This window comes from Schistocerca nitens, chromosome 9 (genome assembly GCF_023898315.1).
Source record: "Schistocerca nitens isolate TAMUIC-IGC-003100 chromosome 9, iqSchNite1.1, whole genome shotgun sequence".
NCBI classification, from domain to species: Eukaryota; Metazoa; Arthropoda; class Insecta; order Orthoptera; family Acrididae; genus Schistocerca; species Schistocerca nitens.
Window position 1 is genome coordinate 10215270 of NC_064622.1, and position 25188 is coordinate 10240457.

Below are 25188 nucleotides of genomic sequence, written 5' to 3' on the forward strand. Positions count from 1 at the left end.
CCTTCTCGTTTCATTGAAATTATGTTGTATTTCCAAAAAATTGATTATTTTTGTTGATATATTTTCTCATTTTATTGGATTGAAAATTTCACCAACAACATTAATACAGTAATGATATTGGAAGCATGGCTTACTGTTTCTTTTTTATGAAAATGACTAACAATGTTTCACTTCTAGGAGCCACAGTCTTGTGAGCACAGAGTATTTACAGGGTGTGGCAGTCAACCCTGCATTTATTATTAGTGCTCGGAAGTGTCGGAAGTAGTGGGGGGCGAGTAACCGAGGTCACCACTGTGTTCGCCGACACAAAGCATTTCGATAGCTATGGAGCAGTGGACTAAACGACAACGGTCATTTGCAGTGAAAGCGTACTACCGAAGCAGTAGCTATGTAGCCACTCAGCGTCTTTTCTGGGCACATTTTCAAATTAATTTTAATAGGCCAGTGCCTTCAGTTGACTCAATAAAAACTTGGGTCGAAAACTTTGAAAACGTCAGTGAAACAACAAGGAAAAGAGGTGGCAGAGGGCAGAGTGAAGACAGTGCATACTCCCAAGAGTGTGGAACGTGTGGGAAGAAACCTCTGGGGATCAGCACGTAGACAGTGTTTTGCGCTTGGAATTTGTGACAGGACTGTCAGAAGGATTTTGAGGCTAGACTTACATCACCACCCATACGAGATCCAAGTGTTAAACACTTGGATCTCGTATGGGTGGTCTGACAGTATTTCTGTGAAAGTATTTTGCAAATGATTGAAGAAAATGAGGAGCTTGTTCACAACCTCTGGATGAGTGATGAGGCAGGTTTTCACCTCAATGGATATGTGAACAAACAGAACTTTACATATTGGAGTGATCAGAACCCTCACCAATTCCATGAAAAATCCATGTACTCAACCAAGGTAACAGTTTGGTGTGCAATGTCCTCGTCAGGAATAATAGGCCCTTATTTTTTTGAGAATGAAAGAAGGCAATCTGTTACCGTGAATGCTAAGCGCTATTCAACAATGCTAAGGACATTCTTCATACCTCATCTTCGTCAGTATGCAGTGAATGATGAAACATTATTTCTGCAAGATGGAGCAACCAGTCACACAGCCCGCGTAAGCATTAATTTTCTCAATGAAGTTTTTCTTAACTGGGTGATTTTCAAGAATGGAGCAATTGCTTTCGTCCCCCCAATCATATGACCTTACAACTTGTGAGGTTGCCTTAAGAGCAAAGTGTACGAAGAAATACCTCACGATGTTAGTGATCTCAAAACAAGAATCCGGCTGGAAATCGAGAGAATCACCCAGGGTATGCTTCGCCATGTGATGGACTGTTTCGTAAATTGCCTGCGAGAATGCCATGATCGAGAAGGATGCCATCTTGCTGATGTTATTTTCAAACAATGAAAAAAAATGTGTTGATGTTTCTTAAATGCTTTTTAACATAGAATAAGATTGTATGAATAAAATTTTGATATCTGCATCTATGTGTATTTTACACTCATTTAAAAAATGCAGGTTTGACTGCCGGACCCTGTAGTATTTTATTATGAACATCGTAAGTCTACTAAAGGGTTATTATTTTTTTAATGTAAGTAGAATTGCCATTATTGCAGGAGAATCCGTGCCAGCATCCAGTGGTAATACTTAAAGATGTCCGATATGAAGATGTACAGGCACTTCTGAGCTTCATGTATCAAGGTGAAGTTTACATTTCACAAGATAGGCTGGCACCATTCCTTCATACAGCAGAATTGCTGCAAGTACGAGGTCTTGCAGGTGCTGCTAATCCATTCAGAGAAACAGTAAGTAGGGCAGTAAAAATTATCAAGCCAAGTGTTTTCATTTATTTGCTTGTTTTTGTATGTTTTTATGTGTAAGGCTGTTCTCATAATAAATAATAAGGTTTCTGGGATTCATATCACATGTTCTTGTAAACACTGCACAATAGTTTTATGAAGCAGCTAATTGTTGTCTCCAGGTTCTGATTCAACTTGAGAGAACTGCTGCAATAACCCTATTTATGTGGTAGCTAGTTTGAAATGCTCAAGTACACAGAGGTGGCGAGGGGCAGTAACATGACTGCAGTGTAAGTTGCATCTGGAGTGCTGAATTTGAGAAACAAACTATGGAACCTGTGCTGTATGGCTACGCAGAAAGGCTTCTCCTTCCCAGGACCCATAAATGCATCATATGTGTCTGTTTCTGCTCATCCTCTCCTCAAAGCCCATCAATGTGTTATTGTCAGATCCATTATTCTGCAACTGATGAAGTATTAACCATTGCCTGTGGGAAGGATTTCCACACTTTACAAAGCTGATTACCTTGGTTTCTTCCTACTTCACATGGTGTCATTTTATCTACCCAGTGGTCATCAAAGTCAGTCAGGTACCTGTTTCTTCCTATTGTTCATTTTTTTTTCTTTAAAAAAATTAAGGTATCTTTTATTAGTAAGGCAACTTATGGTTTATGTTAAAATTTGTTTTAGAAAATCCTCTTGGGACTTCTGTTCAGAATAGAGGGTCATCCTGGAAGCAGGACTTGTCATACAGTTGGACAAGATTAGGAAGATATATACGGGTGCATTAGATGAAAGTCTTAGCTTGTATCATAGACCCCAGAAATAGTAGACTATTGTGAAGAAATAAAAATTGTTTCTACAGCATCTGATTCACCTTGAGTTGGATGTACTTAAATGTAGATTCTTTTCATTGATACAAGGCTGATAAAAAATTTTCTATGATGAAATTTTTATGATGTCATGTAGTTTGGGGTGAAGCAATGAAATTCATATTAACAGTTTTTTAGTTTTTACTTAAAGTATACAAAATACAAATTTCAGGATCCTGTCTCAACGAGCAAGGAAAAATTATATTTACTATAACTCTCTCTACAGTTGTCTTGATAGCTAAATCTCTGTGTGAAATGTTGATATTAGTAGACTCTTCATCACTGTGTCAAAACCACCCAGTATTTCTTTGTCAAGTATGGACAAAAATAACATGTGAGGTTAATTTATTGTCTCTTTTGTTGAGTGATGGAAAATGTAGCATATTCATCCATCTATTTGACAACCATCATTTTCAAGGTTATGCTGCTCTTGATCCAACATAACCGCTGCTATTTGGCGCCAGGTATATTGGTCTGCAAGACCCAACACTTGAAGAGCATCAAGAATATGAGTGGATTTGTCAAATAAAACACTTTCACACAACAGATTTCAAACTTTTATTTTATTTGGCTACTAGTTCTGGCGATTTATTATGCAATCTTCAGGCCGCCTGACCGATGGGTAGGAAGACTCCAAATTCGGTTCCGGTCAAAATAGGGGCCAGCATTCAAAGACCGATACCTGTAAATTTGTGCTCGATACAGCTATCACTTCAGATGAGGTTTCAAATCAGACAGCTGAAAGGTGTTTGATTTGACATTCTGTACTGAACAGCTGAGTCCCACAACCATCTCTGAGAAGGTGGACATACAGTGATTTTGTTGGCCACAGGTGTGCATAGGACCAGCCCCATGGCCAGTCTCTCCGCTGAGGTTTGTGATCTGCCACTATACAGCTGTTGGCAACTTCTTGTTGTAAATCATCTGTGCAGGTTCTTGTCACATCTATAGTCACCTGCCACCTGTATTCCATGTGACAAAATGTGCACATGCTACAAACTCATTCACAATTTATACTCTTGTTGCTATCTAAATGTCAGTCCTTACCCAGAGGTGGAGCCAGCTGCCATCCTGATTAATTACAAATCCCACAGTTATTTTAAATAATGAAAAGTGTGAAGGTAACCACTCATTGTATAGTTGAAACACATAAACAACACTGGAAATGTTGCTTAGTTTTCAGAAAATGTTCTCATTCCTAACTTTCTTTATTCTGGCACTGCAACCAGTCAGTATTAGATTAGTCCAACTGATCTGCAGCGGCCGGCCGAAGTGGCTGTGCGGTTAAAGGCGCTGCAGTCTGGAACCGCAAGACCGCTACGGTCGCAGGTTCGAATCCTGCCTCGGGCATGGATGTTTGTGATGTCCTTAGGTTAGTTAGGTTTAACTAGTTCTAAGTTCTAGGGGACTAATGACCTCAGCAGTTGAGTCCCATAGTGCTCAGAGCCATTTGAACCATTTGATCTGCAGCACCAGTACACTGTCATTGGCTGGCATAATGTATCTCTCTCTCTCTCTCTCTCTCTCTCTCTCTCTCTCTCTCTCTCTGTCTGTGTGTGTGTGTGTGTGTGTGTGTGTGTGTGTGTGTGTGTTTTGTGTTGTGTTTAATTTGATGTACCATCCTTTTTTTATTGATTTGTTTCTGCTTTCTTTGCACAATTGCAGCAGCAGCAGCAGCAGCAGCAGTCACCTGCACCACCACCACCGCCGCCACCACCAACAGCACTGCAACCTCAGGTGACCACATCTCATTCAAAGCAACGCAAACCAGTCTCCTTACCTTCAGTTCCACCCCCTGTTGCTCCACACCTCCACACACTTACTCGCCCAAGTTTACCGGCATCACCAGCCTTTGTCACATCTGAGCAGCCAGCTACAGTATCACCAGAGTTACCAGTTCCTGTGAGTGTTTCACCTACTCTCTCTCAGCCATCAAGCCCTCAGCACGATGATACTCCTGTACCACTGTCCAAAAGGCGCAAAGCATTCCCGCGCCGCTTTGCAGTTACACCCGTACCACCACAGTTGTCCTCTCAGGAGGAATTCTCTGCTCCTCCACATCAGACTGCTTCACAGACTCCTGCAGTTCCAGACAGCCCACTGCATGACCTGCCTGTCACAATAAAAAAGGAACCAATATGTCAGGATGAGGGGGATATACAGGAGGAACAGACTCTCAGGGGAATGGATGGGAATGGCAGCCCGTCAGCATCTGGTGCGTCGGAAGATACAGACTGCTTTGGAAGCAATTTGGGTGATGAGGATTCTCGTGGAGTGCCACTGAAGGAAGAAAGTAGAGGCTCACCTCCTCCAGCCTCTCAGCAACAGAGCATGCTCATGCGGTCATTGTCTGGGGCACCACCACAGCATACTTCTGTGCCTGAAGGTGAGCTATAATTGTCTAATATATTGTAGAATATTGTAAAAATTTGAAGCTCAGCTACAACAACACTTCTTGCCTGCCTGCAGCATGTACCTGCAAGTAACTTCAAGATAATAGCTCCTCAACATTGATGTTATAGTGCCAATCATTTTTATTTATGATGTATAATAAATATTTTGTCTCTGTCAGAAGTTAGAAATTAATTATATTATTTCATTTGAATGTTGTCAAAAGGAAAAATTAATTAGTAGGAGCCAAATAACAAACAACAGAAAGTAAATTGTTATATATTATTTTAGTGTAATGTTGTTGTTGCATCAGTACTTTCTTCTGCATCTCATAATAAATTTCAAAGTTTCTATGGCCTCTAATAAGAGCCATGAATGGGGTAATTAGAGAAAAACCCCCATAAATGGTGAAGGGAATGAATCAGACAGTAAGTCAGAAAAAAAATTTCCTTCAGAAGAAACAGCCTGTAATGTTCTTCTCTATTTGTTAAAAACGTCATAGTCTCAAAAAAGTTCCCAGGAGTTTCCATCATCAATGAAGTTCGCATGAAATGAATTCCATAAACTCTGCATTCTTCCAAGTGCTCTGTTGCCTTACCAAGATGAAAAGAATGTTATGTCTTACAAGCTACTGTAACTCTGAAGGTTATAGAAGGACAGTGGAATAAAATAGTAATTGAGATCCTGTTTGTGCTGACATGTCATCTTCATCTATACGCAGAAAGCCACATTATGGTGGTTGGGTGAGAGTACTTTGTGTATTATTGCCATTTTCACGTTTCTGTTACGAATGATGCATGAGAACTACTACTTTGAGTAAGCCTCCATGTTGTTGTTGTTGTTATTGTGGTCTTCAGCCCAGAGACTGGTTTGATGCAGCTCTCCAAGAACATATTCTCTTGGAATTCTAATACCACCATCTTGTACAATGCCGATCTGGTAGCATATGCCCCTGGATGTTGATGAGCAACTTTGAGTTGCTTTCACACTTGCTAAACAAACCCAAGATGAAAGATGCTACTCTTTTTTGTCTCTTTACTATTTCCTATATCAGTCATACTAGGTAAAGGGAGTAATAATGTAGTAGTAGTACAGCAAGGGTATCTGTAAGCTGTCTCCTTCATATGTGGATGAAGTATCCTGAAGATTCTTTCAATAAATCCCAGTCTGGCATCTGCCTTTCCTTTGATTGAGTCGGTGTAAGATGATCCCTGATAGCTAGCAGCACTGACGCCAGCTTTCAACTGCAAAGCACAAATGGGTTCAAGTAAAAGCAATAGACTGTGAGGTGTCGCCATAGACACATTTACAAAATGACGTTATATGACTAGCTGAGGTATGCACTGAAAATAGCAGGGATCAACGTGCATGGACTTGACTATAGGTTTGTATTGGTGTTTAACTTGAAGTCACTGCATACACATGCTCCCAGAGGTTTAATAGATGTGACTATTTTCACTGATTATTTGGCAAACATGTAATCAAACTATAATGAGTCTTATTGCCTATTTATGTGCAACATGCCACATTTTTAATGTTCAAGGTCAGCTGCCAATTATTCACCCAACATTAATCTCATCGAGGTCTTCTTGCATTTTACTACAATTTTCTAGTGTTGTGACTTATCTGTATTCAGCAGCATCATCCACAAACGGCCTTATGTTCCACTTTATCCACTTGATATGTGTTGTGATCAGTAATTGTCCTAAAACACTCTCTTAAGGAATGCCTGAAGCTGCTTTTACATCTCAACATTTTTATTCATAAGAACAACATACTGTGTTCTATCTGCTAGGAACTCCCCTGTCCAATCAAGCAGCTAGGCTGACATTTCATGCACTTGTATTTTGTTCATTAGGTAACAGGGCATAGCTCCATCAAAGGCTTTCAAAGGCAAGGTACATGATAACAGTTTTGGTCCCAGTAACTACAGTCATATGTTTCCTAGGGGAAACAGAGTGATCTGAGTTTCACATACTGTTTGCAAAATCAATGTTGATTCTTACAGAGCTGCTTGTGGGCAAACTACTTAATGTAGGCTCAAGTGTAATATATCATTTTATTCAGATTTTTTGTGCACTTCTGGATTATTGTATAAAAAGTTGTAAATGAGGCTGGTGATTGCTCAGAATCATTAAGTGATGTAGATATTTGGAATTGCATCTTTCTTAAGATGAGAATGACATGTGCATCTTTCAAAACACTTTGAACGGTTTGTTCCTCCAATGACTTAAGATGGACTTCTCCCAGAAGGGAACAAGTGCTTTCACATACTCTATGTAGAATTGTATAGGTATCACTTAGTCTACTTTCCTTTCCTCTAGAGCAATTTTAGTTGCTTTGTGAAACAAATCTTTTCCCATCCAAGTGTTTGTTCAAAATTGAATGTACTACACTCTTTTGATATGTCAATCCTCTTTGATTGTGCGGCACACAGCATCAGTGTTTTTGGATCAGCAACTGTTTTTGGTAGACCTTAGTGAAATTTATTGGTGATGGAGGCACAACCACTATGAAATTTTTCATGACCATGATGAAACACTTCAAATCAATTGTAAACTGTCTGTTCTGAAGGTGATTTATTAAAAAAAAATATTGACCAGAACGATTCAAGGCATTTCTGTTGAGTTAGGTTTTAACAAAATTGTAAAAAATTATCCAACGAAAACTTCCACATGAAATACCCATTGTTTCTTAGCACTGTTTCTCTAAACATTGACTGTTAAGTTACCTGGTAGCCAATTTCTGAACTGCCAAAATGAAAAATTTTAAAACAGTAGTGATGTCACCTCTGAAGAACTCCATCTAGTGCTTGTAAAAATTTAAAATGGTAACACTTGTACCTGTCATCCATCAAGGCTGGATTGCCATTTGTTGTCTCATGAGTTCAGATTACTGTCCTGCTGAAATGTATCATGTGGAATTGTCTGGAGGAGGCTCAGAACGTTAGCCTTCATACTGATGTAGCAGTTGCTGTTAGTTGGTCTTATTATGTATGATTAGAGATTGCATGTTGTATCTATTGGCACCACAAACCACCACAGTTGGCATTTGTCCTCTTATCATGTTCAAATGCTTGCTGGAGATTGTAATCTCTACAGTATCTATAGAACAGCTTAAAGAAGGACTTGTCTAAAAACACTACACTTTGGTACTCATCATATCAGCAGTAGCATCTGATGTTTCTGGAAGGTGGAAGTGTGCATGCTATCAGTCCAGCATACTCTTTTTCTCTTTGCTCATTAATATTCAGACTAATTATTAAAATGTGTAGTGTTAACTCATAACCAGTCAGTGCAAACCTGTTTTGTTTACTCTGTGCAGCCATTTAAATATTCTGGCTCAAAAGTGACTGCGTAATGCTGAGAATACTATTCTGTCCCATTTCTTCTGTTGCCAGGTTATACCAGCTACACAATGACTCCACTTACCATCTAATTTCTTCCCGTCAGAGTTAAGTGTGCTTTAGTGTCGAAACCATGTCTTTAGTCACTTATGTACTACACATGCTCCTTTCCATGAGAATTCAACAAGCTGTTATTTGTCGTCAAACTAATTTTGAATTGGTGTGTTCAATAATTCTGCTTACTGATATAACTGTTCAATAAATCAGCAGTTTGTAAAAACTCAGTAGCAAACAAACCCTATTATGACACAAATATGTATACTGTAAAACTTTTATTATGTAGTGATTGACACTATTTTGTTCATTTCCGGTTTGGTCTATGTACACCAAATACTGACATTGTATTCCCAGGACAGAACCTTACAACTTCCTAGAGGGATAAATCACAGTACTGATCACACACATATTGCCACTAGAAAGCTGAATCTCCAATACAATGCCATTACTGCAAGACTTGGACAGCTTGATTACATATTAAATGCAGAATAAAGAAAAGTTATATCTATTTGTTACAGTGGCAGGTTTCTAATTGTCTGTGTAAAATTTATTTGGATTTCTAAGTTTGTTTCTTACTGAGTTGTATAATTAATTATTCATCAACAAATCAACATATTAAGTAAAAGAACCTTAATGAAATACTTCAGTGTTGTACTTGGTTAAAATATCAGAAGAAAAAATGACATTCATTACTTCGCATTAAGGTTGCTTTAACACATAAAAAGGTGCACAGTGCTGTCACCAAAACATTTACTACCTTACCTAAAGATACAAAATGTCTGACTGACAGAAAAAATACCTGAAGAATTTTCCCCTAGATAACTTCTTCTCTTCCACAGAAGAGTCTTTTTTTTTCGAATGAGTGGTGGGTAGGAATTACTAACTTACATATGTATTTTTTTAAAAAAACCTACCTTATTACAATTAATTATACAGATTGTGGTTGTACTGAGTTAGTCATCATCCCCGATCTGTCATCTAGCCTGAGGTATGTGGAACTGAATATTCATGAGTGTAAACTGTCTTTTCATTATGTTCATTAAATACTGTAATTCCTTGCCAGAAATAATAATAAATAGCTTGGTGGCACACAGTTTACTCAAAGATTAAACACATCCTTCAACTTGAAACTCTTTTATGGTAGTTAGGAAAGAGTAAATAACAGAACATACATCTCAATATAAAAACTCCGTGATTGCTCGGAGTGATTCCCTTTGATGTCATCACTCCTGATGGCTGGCATGGAAAGCCATGTGACAGCTGCATTGTAATGGTAATTAACACATGTGCACACATGATACAAGCAACATGGCACTGCGCTGCAATGAGAGAGAAGGGCAGCTCAGGCACCACATCAGCCCCTTGGGGGAAGCAGAGGCAGTGTGCTAGGAAATGTACTCGCCATTCACGTCTCATTGTGCATGTCGTGGTGGTTCTGCGATGAGTGGTGACAGTGTTTGTGCCAGTGCTGGTGCTGTTACAAAAGGGTTTGATCATTGGACGTCGGGTGGTTGATTGTTGTGTCTATTGAGACTGTAGTAGGCTTGTCATTCACCAGTATCTCGAAGGTGTGTGCCCCTGTTAGGGCCAATGTATGGTGGTTTCAGTGAAGTTCTAATTCCATCATTGTGGAGCATGATGTGGGTGCATGTCTGTAGGCCTCAAAGCATGTACCTATTGGTCCCTTGAAAATTGGTGTGGACAAAGTTGTGTGATGATGTGCTCTCTGTTGAAGCACGAAGTCACTGGTAACGCGTCTAGGTGTTTTCGATGGTTGTGCTTCTACAAACTCTCCAGGCAGGTACAGTGTTTCACCATAAACAAGTTCTGCAGATGAAGTGTAAATCAGGTTTATGTGTCATCAGGAGGCCCAGCAGTATCATTGCCAGTGCTGACGTCCAAACAATATTGACTCATGATTGCTGCCTTGAGCAATTGATGCCAGTGCTCGATTGTACCGTTGCTGGCTGGATGCTAACTGTGCCACAGAACTTTGTTATTAGGGAGAAGAGGTCTGATTTGAATTGGTGGCTGTGATCTGTCATTATGTGAAGTGGCCAGCCAAAATGAGAAATCCATCGTGCTGTGAAGGTGGGTGCCAGAGTTTCTGAGATATGTTATTCACCAGTGTTGCTTTGGGCCAGTGTGTAAAACAATCAACCATGGTAAGGAGGTATTGTTGTATTGTCGCCTGTTGGAAGAAGGTAATGGTCCCATGACTTTGACGTGAAAGTGTGCAAATCGTGCGTTAGTGATTGGAAAGGTCCCACTTGGAGTGTGTTTGTGACAGTTGATCTTGCTCCTGTGGAATTTGACCCACATGCGACTCCATTCCCAACTTTTTTTTTCTTCCACCAAGCTGTCACCAACACAAATCGGTGAGAGAGCAGGCAAACTGTTGACCTGACATCTGGATGATGTCGAAGGTGGGCTTGTGAAATGCTACAGGTAAGGATGGTCCTCATTTACTGGTCAAGACACCACATATCTTTTGGCACTGGAACTGGGCAGTTCTATTAATCTCAACTTCAATGTTGTTGATGGATCGTTGAGATAGTGTCAGAACTCTTGGTGAGATTTATGTGCCTCATTCAGTCAGGTGAAATTCGTGGTGCTGGAGCTGTTTAAAATGCCATAGACGTGAGAGAGACATTTGGCCACCATGTTCTCAGTACCTGATAAATATGTGATGTCCATGTGGAATTGTGCTATGAGAAAGCTTTGGTTGTGTTGGCTAGGTGAGCAGTTGTTGTTCTGCTGAAATGCTTCCATCAGTGGCTTATGGTCCGTAGAAAATGTGAACTGCCTTGCTTCCAATTGCAGGCAGAAGTATTTTATCACCTCATATAATGTGAGGAGTTCGTCATATGTGCTCCACTTCTGCTGAGATGTTGAAAATTTATGGGAGTAGAAAGTCAAATGTTGCCACATACCCTCATGTAATTATTGCAGAACAGCCACAGTCGCCATTAGACTCACGTCAACTGCCAGTGTTAGGGGTGCTTCTAATTCAGGATGCGCAAGGAATGCTGCATCTGTTGTACTGCGCTTTGCCGTCTTAAAAGCCAAAATCATGGTATCAGTTCAATGGACTGGTGAAGTTTCCTTGATTTTTGAGTCGGCAAGTGCTGTGGTAAAAGATTCTTGTAGTGCTGCTCAGTGTAGCAAATGTTGGTGGTAGAAATTTAACATTCTGTGAAAATGCTGTAACTCCTGAGCGTGTATGGGCATGCAATCTGAAAAATGCTCCTACCTTTTTAGGCAGAGGAAGTGAGCCTTTGGATGATATTAGGTATCCTAAAAAGTCTATATCTGGCTGTCCAAAAACACACTCGGCTGCATTTAGCATTATGCTGTATTAAATAGCCATTCCAAAACTTGCATTAAGTGTTTCCCATGTTGTTCAAGCTATCATCTAAATATGCAGAACAGAAGGGTAGCCCTTGCAGTACTGCATCTACAAACCGCTGCCAAGTCTGTGCGGCATTTCATAATCTAGATGTCATATTCAGACTCTCAAATGAACCAAACAGAGTAACAATTGTGATTTTTTTTTTAACGTCTTCCTCAGCTACTGGTATATTAGGATATGCATTAGCTCAGTCCAGCACACTAAAAATTGTCGTGCTACGTAACACATAGTTGTAATCTTGCCGTGGTTGAATGGGATACCAATCTGACACTGTCCATGTATTTAGGGCATGGTAATCTCCACATGAATGCCACAAGGAAATGTAAAGGGGACAGTCATGAACTGCTGGATAGATGCATAATTCCCTCTCTCTGCAGGGCGGCAAATTCTGCTTTTCCGACTGCTAAGTGACCTGGATTCAGACCCCATGGTTGGCAGGAAACTGGTTGGCAATTCATAGTCTTGATGTTAGAAACAGTATCATGACATACCTCTTTTGGTGCTCCTGGAAGTAGCGTCAAGGTTGGGAACCATTGTTGTAGTCACACATAAACCCCCCCCCCCCCCTCCTCGCCAGAATCTGCCTGAACAATGATGGGTGAGTACACTTCTGTGGAGCGGTGGAAGCCAGATGTCGCCAGGCTAGTTATGCCGTCAACCAGTTGTGCGTTCGCCACTTCTGGTAGTAGGTGATAGTAAGCTAACAGATCAGCACCAATGATGGGCTGGGTGACATCCGTAATTGTGAAATCTCATATGGGTGCGCGGCACAGCCCTAGGTCTAGTTCCATCCATTGGGTGCCATAGGTATGTATTGAAGAGGTTGTTCGTGTCAGACAAGCAGAAGAGAGTTGCTGGTGTACAACATAGCAGTCATTGGGGATAGATGCACAAGTCTGATGTGGTATCCATCAGATATTTGCAGCTTGACTTGGGTCACTGACAAAAAGGCACTGGAATTTCACTTGGTAGTCAGAGGCAGCGCCTATGTCCGATTGCCCCTGGCATTTGGGCTTGCACACCATGATGTGTACTTGTGTGCTCTATGGTACCAGCAGATGGTGAGCTGTTGTTGTCCAGCTGTCAGCAAAGTAGCAGAGTATGAACTTCTAAAACTCCTTTGGTACCTGCTTCTGTCGTCGCTGCTGTCTCACCAGAATAGTATCTTGTCAGCCCTCTTCATAAGGATCTCGACTTTAGCCACTAGATTGTCATAATCTGCCCTTGTGACCATTGCTGATGCTAGGCTAAGACATGTTGAAACTGGTGTGCCAGTCGAGATGGAGTACATCATCAAAGGAACTGGATTACTCAGCATCATTGACATGCCCTTGCATACAGCGACCGATCCCCTAACTGGGGCAGGAGCTATAGTGTCCACAATTTTGTCGGAGAGGTTTGCGTTCTGGTCCAAAGACGTCGTCTGCTAACATTTTTATGGCTTTTGCTTGTGGTGACCGATGACTACTCCACAGCCACCAGGTTATTCGGCGATGTCCCAGTGTCCCCCTTACTGCGCAAATGCCGTAAATATTGGGAAGGTTTCCGGTCCCATATATCTTCCTGGGTTAACACATGCCGGAGACTATCGACCTGTGATGCAGAAACCCATTGGATCAAGTCTGCTTTTCAAGCCTGCTTTTAGTTTTCATACTCATTGGCCACAGGCAATGCGGTAATTATGTCTTCCACATCAGCGGTGTAATGGTGCTCCAGCAGCCTAACAACCAACATGGATTCAGTGGTGTCGGCCATAATACCCATATAGAGGAAACTGGCTTCCACTTGCGCAAACCAAAGCATTGGGTTGTGCATCTAGAACGGGGGTAGACACAGTGCAGGCTGAGAAATGGACGGAATTGTCACCTCCAATGATACCATTGTATCAGATCTGATTCAGTCACACCTCTTCTTATTTCACAGGCTAGATCACATTGGGCTCACCACTGTGGTCGCCCTGAGTTAATCGTTGTCAGCTGATCTCTCATATAGCCTGAGGTGCGTAGAATTGAATATTCACGGGTGTGCACTGTCATTTTGTTATGTTCCTTAAAGACTGGAATTCATTGCCAGAAACTAGAGTAAATAGCTAGGCGACATGCAGTCTACCTAAGGATAAGATGTATCCTTCAATTTGAAACTCTTTAATGGTAGGTAGGAAAGAATACACAGCAGATTACATATCCCAGTATAAAAACTCCATGATGGCTGAGAATAATTCCCCTTGATGTCAGTGCATCTGATGGCTTGTGCGGTAAGCCGTTTGACAGCTGCATTGTAATTGCAGTTAACATGTGCGCACACAACACAACCAACACTTCACTACACTACACTGAGAGAGAAATGAGGCTCAGTCACTGCACAGATGACCTATAGAATGTGAAACTATCTAACTAATCTCAGTAGTTTGCTGAAAGACATTTGAACCTGCATAGTTAATTACAGATGAACAAATTTAACTGTGTCCCAAAATTATGGTAAATGGTTTAATAAACACTCTTGTTACAGAATGTTGTCATACACGTAAATCACATACAAAATGCAACTGTAAAAATTGTTATTATGGTGAACTGAATAGAGAAAGAAAATTCTGCTTGTAATTCATGTTAATATTTATTACAAACCTTCCAAACATTTGGTTAATGACAGCTCAGTGTTGCACTTATTCAACTCTGTTCACTGTTATTCATATACATTGGATTGGGATAGCTGCCAAAGAAGAGTTTTGGATGACATAGACAACGTGCAATGTATGGATCAGCTGTACACTCAGCTTAGGCATTGAAATTGAGATCTCCCATCTCATTTTATTAATGTCAAGGAGGTTCCAAGCTGTAAGTCAAGAGGAGGTGCTACCATTTACTTATGCTGAAAAAGTACTGACAACAGGCAGTGGTTTCATGAACTTCACACTTCCATGGTCGTTTCTTTACAGTTCTCATACTGCATTATTTATTCTGAAAATATTGTTGAAAATTGTTAGAAAGTTATGAAATAATAAGAACGTATGATAAGTTACATGTATATGATACATCTATATCAAAGATGATGTGACTTACCAAACGAAAGCGCTGGCACGTCGATAGACACACAAACAAACACAAACATACACACAAAATTCTAGCTTTCGCAACCAACGGTTGCCTCGTCAGGAAAGAGGGAAGGAGAGGGAAAGACGAAAGGATTTGGGTTTTAAGGGAGAGGGTAAGGAGTCATTCCAATCCCGGGAGCGGAAAGACTTACCTTAGGGGGAAAAAGGACGGGTATACAATCCCGCACACACACACATATCCATCCACACATATACAGACACAAGCAGACATATACCTTGTGTGGATGGATATGTTGTGTGTGCGAGTGTATACCTGTCCTTTTTCCCCCTAAGGTAAGTCTTTCCGCTCCCGGGATTGGGATGACTCCTTACCCTCTCCCTTAAAACCCAAATCCTTTCGTCTTTCCCTCTCCTTCCCTCTTTCCTGACGAGGCAACCGTTGGTTGCGAAAGCTAGAATTTTGTGTGTATGTTTGAGTTTGTTTGTGTGTCTATCGACGTGCCAGCGCTTTCGTTTGGTAAGTCACATCTTTGTTTTTTAGATATATTTTTTCCCACGTGGAATGTTTCCTTCTATTATATTCATACATCTATATCAAATAGATCTCCAATGGTTTTTCATTAAGAGCAAAATAGTTTCTTCCGAGACAATATTGATATGTGTATTTTCTCTATAGAATAGAAAGACTCACATATTGAAGTTTCTGGTATGAACATAGGTACTGAAATTTTATAACCTCTCTTTTCACCATGATTGTCTTTCATTTGTTACACAACACTTCTGTTGTTAACTCAGTTCCGATTTCCAATATGAAGAACACATTGTTTTGTACTTCTCTTCTGCATTTTTGCATTAATCAGGTATGTCATTCAATTTCATGTGTTCTGTTACATACTCCACTAAAAAAAAGGCTCCTATATGACCACTAAAATGTTTTCAATGTGTTGAGCCACAATCATGCAATACTTTGTAAAAGAATAAACTGCCAGTTGACTGTGTGTTATTCTATTTGTTTTCTGTACTACCTAGATTTCAGCTTTTATGCGATTATCAAATACAATTCTAAAAGTTGTTAGATAATTATTGTGAAACAAATACTAACAAAGAGATAGAGGAGCTGGCCAGTACTTACCTCAGCTCAGTACAGTCGATAGATACACAAAAAACAGAACCAAAAATTTTACGTTCCTAGCTTTCGGAACAAATGTTCCTTCATCAGGAAGGAGAGAGGGGAAAGAAAGGGAAGAAGGGAAAGTAGATTCAGTTACTGCCAAAGATATTCTACTTTAAGTACTGTGCCAGCTTCAAACCAAAGAGGATGCATACAGAAGTAAAGAGGTATATAGTATAAAGATAAACACAACTATGTAGGATGAAAAGATGCGTGAATGGCTAAAGAGGAAAGGGAAAGAGGAGAAGATTGAAGAGTAAATGGGAGTGAGGTTGTTTAACGTAGGTTCAGTCCAGGGGGATGGCGGGATGAAAGGATGTGTTGCAGTGCAAGTTCCTATCTCCGCAGTTCAGAGGGACAGGTGTTTGGTGGGAGAAGCCAAATGGCACATACGGTGTAGCAGGTTCCTAGGCCCCTAGAATTATGCTGGAGGGCATGCTCCGCTACTGGGTATTGGACATCTCCTAGGCGGACAGTTTGTCTGTGTCCGTTCATGCGCTCAGCCAGTTTAGTTGTTGTCATACCGATGTAAAAGGCTGTGCAGTGCAGGCATGTCAGTTGATAAATGACATGTGTAGTTTCACACGTGGCCCTGCCTTGAATTGTGTATGTTTTACCAGTGGCGGGGCTGGAGTAGGTGGTTGTGGGGGGATGCATGGGGCAGGTTTTGCAGCGGGGTCGGTTACAGGGGTAGGAACCGCTGGGTAGAGAAGGTAGTCTGGGAATATTGTAGGGTTTAACAAGGATGTTACGGAGGTTAGGGGGGTGACGAAAGGCAACTCTGGGTGGTGTGGGGAGAATTTTGTCAAGGGATGATCTCATTTCAGGGGTTGACTTGAGAAAGTCATATCCCTGGCGGAGTAATTTGTTGATGTTTTCGTGGCCAGGATAATATTGGGTGACAAGGGGGATGCTTCTGTGCGGTCTGGGGATAGGAACATTGTTGTTGGACGGGGAGGAATGTATTGCTCGGGAGATCTGTTTGTGGACAAGGTCTGCAGGATAGTTGCGGGAGAGGAAAGCACTTGTTAGGTTATTGGTGTAATTGTTGAGGGATTCGTCACTGGAGCAGATACGTTTGCCACGAATACCTAGGCTGTAGGGAAGGGAGCGTTTGATGTGGAATGGATGGCAGCTATCAAAGTGAATGTACTGTTGTTTGTTTGTGGGTTTGATATGGACAGAGGTGTGGATGTGAGCTTCAACAAGATGAAGGTCAACATCCAGGAAGGTGGCTTGGGTTTTGGCGAAGGACCAGGTGAAATTCAGATTCGAAAAGAAGTTGAGGTTATGGAGGAAATTAAGTAGTGTTTCTTCACCATGAGTCCAGACCACAAAGATGTCATCTATAAACCTATACCAGACCAGGGGAAGCAGCTGTTGGGTCTTCAGGAAAGCCTCCTCCATGCGGCCCATGAAGAGGTTGGCATAGGACGGAGCCATCCTGGTTCCCATGGCCGTTCCCCTGATATGTTTGTAGGTCTGGCCTTCAAAAGTGAAGTAATTATGGGTGAGGATGAAGTTGGTAAGTGTGATAAGGAACGAGGTTTTTGGAAGATCTTCGGGTGGGCGTTGGGAGAGGTAGTGCTCAAGGGCAGAGAGACCATGGGTATGTGGGATGTTTGTGTAAAGGGGTGTAGCATCTATGGTGACAAGAAAGGTTTCAGGTGGGAGAGGAGTGGGAATGGATTTGAGGCATTCTAGGAAGTGGTTTGTGTCTTTGATGTAGGATGGGAGTCTGCGGGTGATAGGTTGGAGGTATTGGTCTACCAGAGCTGAGATACGTTCTGTTGGGGCTTTGAAGCCTGCCACAATGGGACGGCTAGGATGGTTCTCTTTGTGGATTTTGGGTAATAGGTAGAAGGTAGGGGTACGTGGCTCAGGTGGAGTGAGTAAGTCTATGGAAGCCGTTGTGAGGCCTGGTGAGGGACCTTGGATTTTTAGGATTTTCTGCAGCTCAGTCTGGATGGAGGAAATGGGATCCTGGGTAACAGCTTTGTAGGTTGAGGTGTCGGAGAGTTGACGCAGTCCTTCTGCCACGTACTCCATACGGTCAAGTACGACAGTTGTGGAGCCTTCATCGCCGGGAGGATGACAATAGAGTGGTCAATTTTCAGCTCCTTAATGCCACGGGATTCAGCTGGGGTGATGTTGGGGGTTGTCGTGATGTTCTTCAAGAAGGACTGGGAGGCAACACTGGATGTGAGGAATTCCTGAAATGTCTGCAAGGGATGGTTTTGGGGGAGGGGAGGAGGATCCCATTGAGAAGGCGGTCGGAACTGTTCTAGACTGGGTTCAACACTGGGTCTAGTATTTGGGGGCTGTGTTTGGGTAGTGAAGTGATATTTCCAGTTGAGGTTCCGGGTGAATGAGAGGAGATATTTAACCAGGGCAGTGTGGTTGAATTTAGGCGTGGGGCTAAAGGTTAAGCCTTTTGATTGAACAGATGTCTCTGGAGGAGAGAGGGATCTGGATGAGAAGTTTAGAACTGAATTGGGATTGGTGATATGTGGCATTTGACTGTGGTTATAGTTGAGATTTGGTCTGTGTGGGGTATGTGCTGGGATGGGGAGATTGAGTAGGGTGGCTAGGTTAGGTTTGTTGGCTATGAGGGGGATTTGTTGAAGGTTCTGTTGTGGTTGGTGTTTGTGAGGGATAGGGAGAGGGACCCCACTTCTTAGGTGTTGCACTAGCACTGTGGATAGTTTTTTCAGGTGGTGTGTGGCATGGAACTCAAGTTTGCAGCTGGCTTCTAGGATGATGTTCCTGAGTGTGTTCTCCAAGCAAGGGTTTGAGAGGTGGAGGACTTTGAAGAGAGATAGGAGCTGTTGGGAGTGGTGGTTACTTGAAGTAGTGTAGAGATTCAGGACAAGTTGGGTAAGGGCTAAGGATTGAAGGTACTGGAAGTCCAGGAGAGACTGGTGGAAGGAGGAATTGCACCCAGAGATGGGAACTTTTAAGGTAAGTCCTTCAGGGGTAATTCCAAAGGTTAAGCAGGACCGGAGGAAAAGTATGTGGGATTGCAGTTTGGCTACGGTGAATGCATGTTTCCGGAATGAATGTAAATAATGTGGTATAGGATTAGGGTACATAGTGGGTAACTGGTGGGTAGGGAAATTAAATAACTAAAGTTAAAATACTAATCATAAGAAGGAATAAAACACGGAGGGAAGGACGAGAAAGAAAGAAATTTTGTTGGTAATGTTCAATACCAAAGGAAGACCACTAAATAAGAAAAATACGGAAAAAGTTGACCAGACCAAGCAAGTATGTCCAGATCAGGGGAAAAGAACACACGTTGCTCAAAAACAGAGATCGCGCGTGCCGCAAAAGAGATCGCGCGTGCCGCTAAAAAGATCGCGAGTGCCGCTAAAAAGATCGCGAGTGCCGCTAAAAAGATCGCGAGTGCCGCTAAAAAATCGCGAAAAATTTTCCTGTGGCAGAGAAAGATAGCCAGTGGCACAAAAATATCGCCAGCAACACGAAATCGACGGAAATGGATGATACTGGTAGGTGTGGAAGAGATTGATGGCAGTGATTGTTGGCTGGAAAACAGCGAATAACGAACGTTAAAACTATGGAATGTTAAATAAATAAATCAATAAACAAAAAAAGAGAAGTGGACCTTAAACGGAATAAGATAATAGAAGGAAGGTGAAACTAGCACAGTTGGTGACGAAAATATTTATTTATATCTAAAAACAAAGATGATGTGACTTACCAAATGAAAGTGCTGGCAGACACACAAACAAACACAAACATACACACAAAATTCTAGCTTTCGCAACCAACGGTTGCCTCATCAGAAAAGAGGGAAGGAGAGGGAAAGACGAAAGGATTTGGGTTTTAAGGGAGAGGGTAAGGAGTCATTCCAATCCCGGGAGCGGAAAGACTTACCTTAGGGGGAAAAAGGATGGGTATACACTCGCGCACACACACACACACACACATATATCCATCCACAGGTATATGTGTGGATGGATATATGTGTGTGTGTGTGTGTGTGCGAGTGTATACCCGTCCTTTTTCCCCCTAAGGTAAGTCTTTCCGCTCCCGGGATTGGAATGACTCCTTACCCTCTCCCTTAGAACCCAAATCCTTTCGTCTTTCCCTCTCCTTCCCTCTGTCCTGACGAGGCAACCGTTGGTTGCGAAAGCTAGAATTTTGTGTGTATGTTTGTGTTTGTTTGTGTGTCTGTCGACCTGCCAGCACTTTCATTTGGTAAGTCACATCATCTTTGTTTTTAGATATATTTTTCCTACGTGGAATGTTTCCCTCTATTATAAAAATATTTATTTATGTATACATAAAACACTGAAGAAGAGAAAGTGTTAAGATGACAGATGTAAGTGATAGCTAACAAAAGGGACAAAATAATGAAGGATGCGGACCATATAGGTGATCTAAATGATTAATGGAAAATCTCATATAAAGATGTGAAACAAATACTAACAAAGAGATAGAGGGGCTGGCCAGTACTTATCTCAGCTCAGTACAGCCGATAGATACACAAAAAACAGAACCAAAAATTTTACGTTCCTAGCTTTCGGAACAAATGTTACTTCATCAGGGAGGAGAGAGGGGAAAGAAAGGGAAGAAGGGAAAGTAGATTCAGTTACTCGCAACCCAGGTTATGAAGCAACAGGGAAAGGAAAACAGGGAGGGTAGCAAGGATAGAGGCATGGTTGTCAGAGGGAAGCCAAAGATATTCTACTTTAAGTACTGTGCCAGCTTCAAACCAAAGAGGATGCATACAGAAGTAAAGAGGTATATAGTATAAAGATAAACACAACTATGTAGGATGAAAAGATGTGTGAATGGCTAAAGAGGAATGGGAAAGAGGAGAAGATTGAAGAGTAAATGGGAGTGAGGTTGTTTAACGTAGGTTCAGTCCAGGGGGATGGCGGGATGAAAGGATGTGTTGCAGTGCCAAGTTCCCATCTCCGCAGTTCAGAGGAACTGGTGTTTGGTGGGAGAAGCCAAATGGCACATCCATTCCCACTCCTCTCCCACCTGAAACCTTTCTTGTCGCCATAGATGCTACATCCCTTTACACAAACATCCCACATACCCATGGTCTCTCTGCCCTTGAGCACTACCTCTCCCAACGCCCACCCGAAGATCTTCCAAAAACCTCGTTCCTTATCACACTTACCAACTTCATCCTCACCCATAATTACTTCACTTTTGAAGGCCAGACCTACAAACATATCAGGGGAACGGCCATGGGAACCAGGATGGCTCCGTCCTATGCCAACCTCTTCATGGGCCGCATGGAGGAGGCTTTCCTGAAGACCCAACAGCTGCTTCCCCTGGCCTGGTATAGGTTTATAGATGACATCTTTGTGGTCTGGACTCATGGTGAAGAAACACTCCTTAATTTCTTCCATAACCTCAACTCCTTTTCGAATCTGAATTTCACCTGGTCCTTCTCCAAAACCCAAGCCACCTTCCTGGATGTTGACCTTCATCTTGTTGAAGCTCACATCCACACCTCTGTCCATATCAAACCCACAAACAAACAACAGTACCTTCACTTTGATAGCTGCCATCCATTCCACATCAAACGCTCCCTTCCCTACAGCCTAGGTATTCGTGGCAAACGTATCTTCTCCAGTGACGAATCCCTCAACAATTACACCAATAACCTAACAAGTGCTTTCCTCTCCCGCAACTATCCTGCAGACCTTGTCCACAAACAGATCTCCCGAGCAATACATTCCTCCCCGTCCAACAACAATGTTCCTATCCCCAGACCGCACAGAAGCATCCCCCTTGTCACCCAATATTATCCTGGCCTCGAAAACATCAACAAATTACTCCGCCAGGGATATGACTTTCTCAAGTCAACCCCTGAAATGAGATCATCCCTTGACAAAATTCTCCCCACACCACCCAGAGTTGCCTTTCGTCACCCCCCCTAACCTCCGTAACATCCTTGTTAAACCCTACAATATTCCCAGACTACCTTCTCTACCCAGCGGTTCCTACCCCTGTAACCGACCCCGCTGCAAAACCTGCCCCATGCATCCCCCCACAACCACCTACTCCAGCCCCGCCACTGGTAAAACATACACAATTCAAGGCAGGGCCACGTGTGAAACTACACATGTCATTTATCAACTGACATGCCTGCACTGCACAGCCTTTTACATCGGTATGACAACAACTAAACTGGCTGAGCGCATGAACGGACACAGACAAACTGTCCGCCTAGGAGATGTCCAATACCCAGTAGCGGAGCATGCCCTCCAGCATAATTCTAGGGGCCTAGGAACCTGCTACACCGTATGTGCCATTTGGCTTCTCCCACCAAACACCTGTCCCTCTGAACTGCGGAGATAGGAACTTGCACTGCAACACATCCTTTCATCCCGCCATCCCCCTGGACTGAACCTACGTTAAACAACCTCACTCCCATTTACTCTTCAATCTTCTCCTCTTTCCCTTTCCTCTTTAGCCATTCACGCATCTTTTCATCCTACATAGTTGTGTTTATCTTTATACTATATACCTCTTTACTTCTGTATGCATCCTCTTTGGTTTGAAGCTGGCAAAGTACTTAAAGTAGAATATCTTTGGCTTCCCTCTGACAACCATGCCTCCAACCTTGCTACCCTCCCTGTTTTCCTTTCCCTGTTGCTTCATAACCTGGGTTGTGAGTAACTGAATCTACTTTCCCTTCTTCCCTTTCTTTCCCCTCTCTCCTCCCTGATGAAGGAACATTTGTTCCGAAAGCTAGGAACATAAAATTTTTGGTTCTGTTTTTTGTGTATCTATCGGCTGTACTGAGCTGAGGTAAGTACTGGCCAGCCCCTCTATCAATTTGTTAGTATTTGTTTCACATCTTTATATGAGATTTTCCATTAATCATTTAGATAATTATTGTGTCATATCTGTTAAGGCACTTCAAAGCAGCTGCCTTAAAAGATATGACATAATAATGGTCTAACAACCTCCGTCCATATCAAACAATGAGCAATATCGCCACATTGACAGATGCCACCACAGTCCTTATACACAGCCTAGCCAGCCACGGCCATCACATCCGTAGTGATGAGCAATCCCTCTTGAAATGTACCAAGAGTCTCACTGAGACCTTCACATAGTGTCATTACCCTCCCAACCTAGTACAGGAACTGGTTTCACATGTCTTATCTCTCCAGTCATCCCCCACCTCCCAAAGTCCCATCGCCGGGCCACAGAGGAGCATTACCCTCATGACTCAGTACCACCCAGTACTGGAGCAACCAAATCACATTCTCCTCTGCGGTTTCGACTGCTTCTCGTCATGTTCTAAAATTAGGAATGTCCTACCCACTACCCACTATCCTCCCCACCCCTCCCACAGTGGTATTCCGCTGTGCACTGAACCTACGCAATATCCTCATCCATGCCTACACAACCCCTGCCCCCAACCCCTTGCCTCATTGCTGAGATCGATGTAATAGACTTAGATGCAAGACCTTACCCTTATGTCCCTCCACATCCACGTGCTCCAGTCCAGTCACAAGCTTCATCTATCCCATTAGAGGGAGGGCTACCTGCGAAACCACTCGTGTGATTTCAAGCTAAGCTGCAACTGCTGTGCTGCGTTCTAATGGAAATGACAGCCAACAAGCTGTCTGCCTGCATGAATGGCGTCTGACAAATTGTGGCCAAGAAAAGCTAGACCACCCAATTGGTGAGCAAAGTGCCCAACACGAAGTTCTTCATTTTGCCTATGCCATCTGGATCCTTCCTACCAACACCAGTTCTTCTGAATTGCACAGGTGGGAACTCTCCCTGCAGTATATCCTACATTCCCGTAACCCTCCTGGCCTCATCCTTCGTTAGTCATTGTCATTGTCCTATACCCACCCATACCATTTCCTGTTCCCACTCCAGTACTACACAGCCATCATTCCACCAACATGCCCACAGTCTTTTTACTTCTCTCCTTTTTTACTGCCCTCCTCACCACACTAACCTTCTGACTGCACCTATGTGCCCTACCCTCTTTCCATTTTATCCCTGCATGCCCCCACAAGCGACACTTCACCGTCCCTCACCCCCTATCCTGCAATCCTTCACCCTCCCCGTCCCAGCCTCATACTTCCCCCACCACCTAGATTGCTTCTCCCATCATGCTCTACTGCTCACAGTCTTCTCTCGGCAGACAGAAATTGTGGTCATTGTGTGTGTGTGTGTGTGTGTGTGTGTGTGTGTGTGTGTTTGACAGTCTTTGTGTTGTGCCTATCTATGACATAACGTCTCCACTATATGGTGGGTAGCAAGCTAGCCTTTTCATAATATTGTCATCCTGGATTTTCCTTTAGAAGATAAGTGTAGTGAAACACAGTCAAATGACAGTTTACTCTTTTAAAAAATATATGACAACTGTGTCCTTTTTAATGCACGTCACACCTTTCTCACTGGCCTCTCCAACTTCAGCTATCTCTCTGGCTTCCAGATAAATCTTGGATATTAATTAGAACAATTAATTTCCTTTGGATGTGGCTCATTATCTTCTTAACAAGGAAGTTTAACATTTCATACAACATAAATGTATCTAAAAACAAAGATGATGTGACTTACCAAACGAAAGCGCTGGCACGTCGATAGACACACAAACAAACACAAACATACACACAAAATTCAACTGTTGCCTCATCAGGAAAGAGGGAAGGAGAGGGAAAGACGAAAGGATGTGGGTTTTAAGGGAGAGGGTAAGGAGTCATTCCAATCCCGGGAGGGGAAAGACTTACCTTAGGGGGAAAAAGGACGGGTATACACTCGCACACACACACACACACACACACACACACACATACATCCATCCACACAAGGTATATGTCTGCTTGTGTCTGTATATGTGTGGATGGATATGTGTGTGTGTGCGCGAGTGTATACCTGTCCTTTTTCCCCCTAAGGTAAGTCTTTCCACTCCCGGGATTGGAATGACTCCTTACCCTCTCCATTAAAACCCAAATCCTTTCGTCTTTCCCTCTCCTTCCCTCTTTCCTGACGAGGCAACCGTTGGTTCCAAAAGCTAGAATTTTGTGTGTATGTTTGTGTTTGTTTGTGTGTCTATCGACGTGCCAGCGTTTTCGTTTGGTAAG

At 42.4% G+C, this 25188-nt stretch overlaps 1 protein-coding gene across 1 annotated transcript in view; it reads left to right on the forward strand.

Moving 5' to 3' along the window:
* Positions 1–25188, forward strand: part of LOC126203492 (protein bric-a-brac 1-like) — a 206027-nt gene that overhangs the window by 22120 nt on the left and 158719 nt on the right. Inside the window, exons 3-4 of the mRNA XM_049937821.1 lie at positions 1605–1793; positions 4324–5044. Of these exons, the coding sequence (XP_049793778.1) occupies positions 1605–1793; positions 4324–5044 (910 nt within the window). The remainder of the gene's footprint in view (positions 1–1604; positions 1794–4323; positions 5045–25188) is intronic.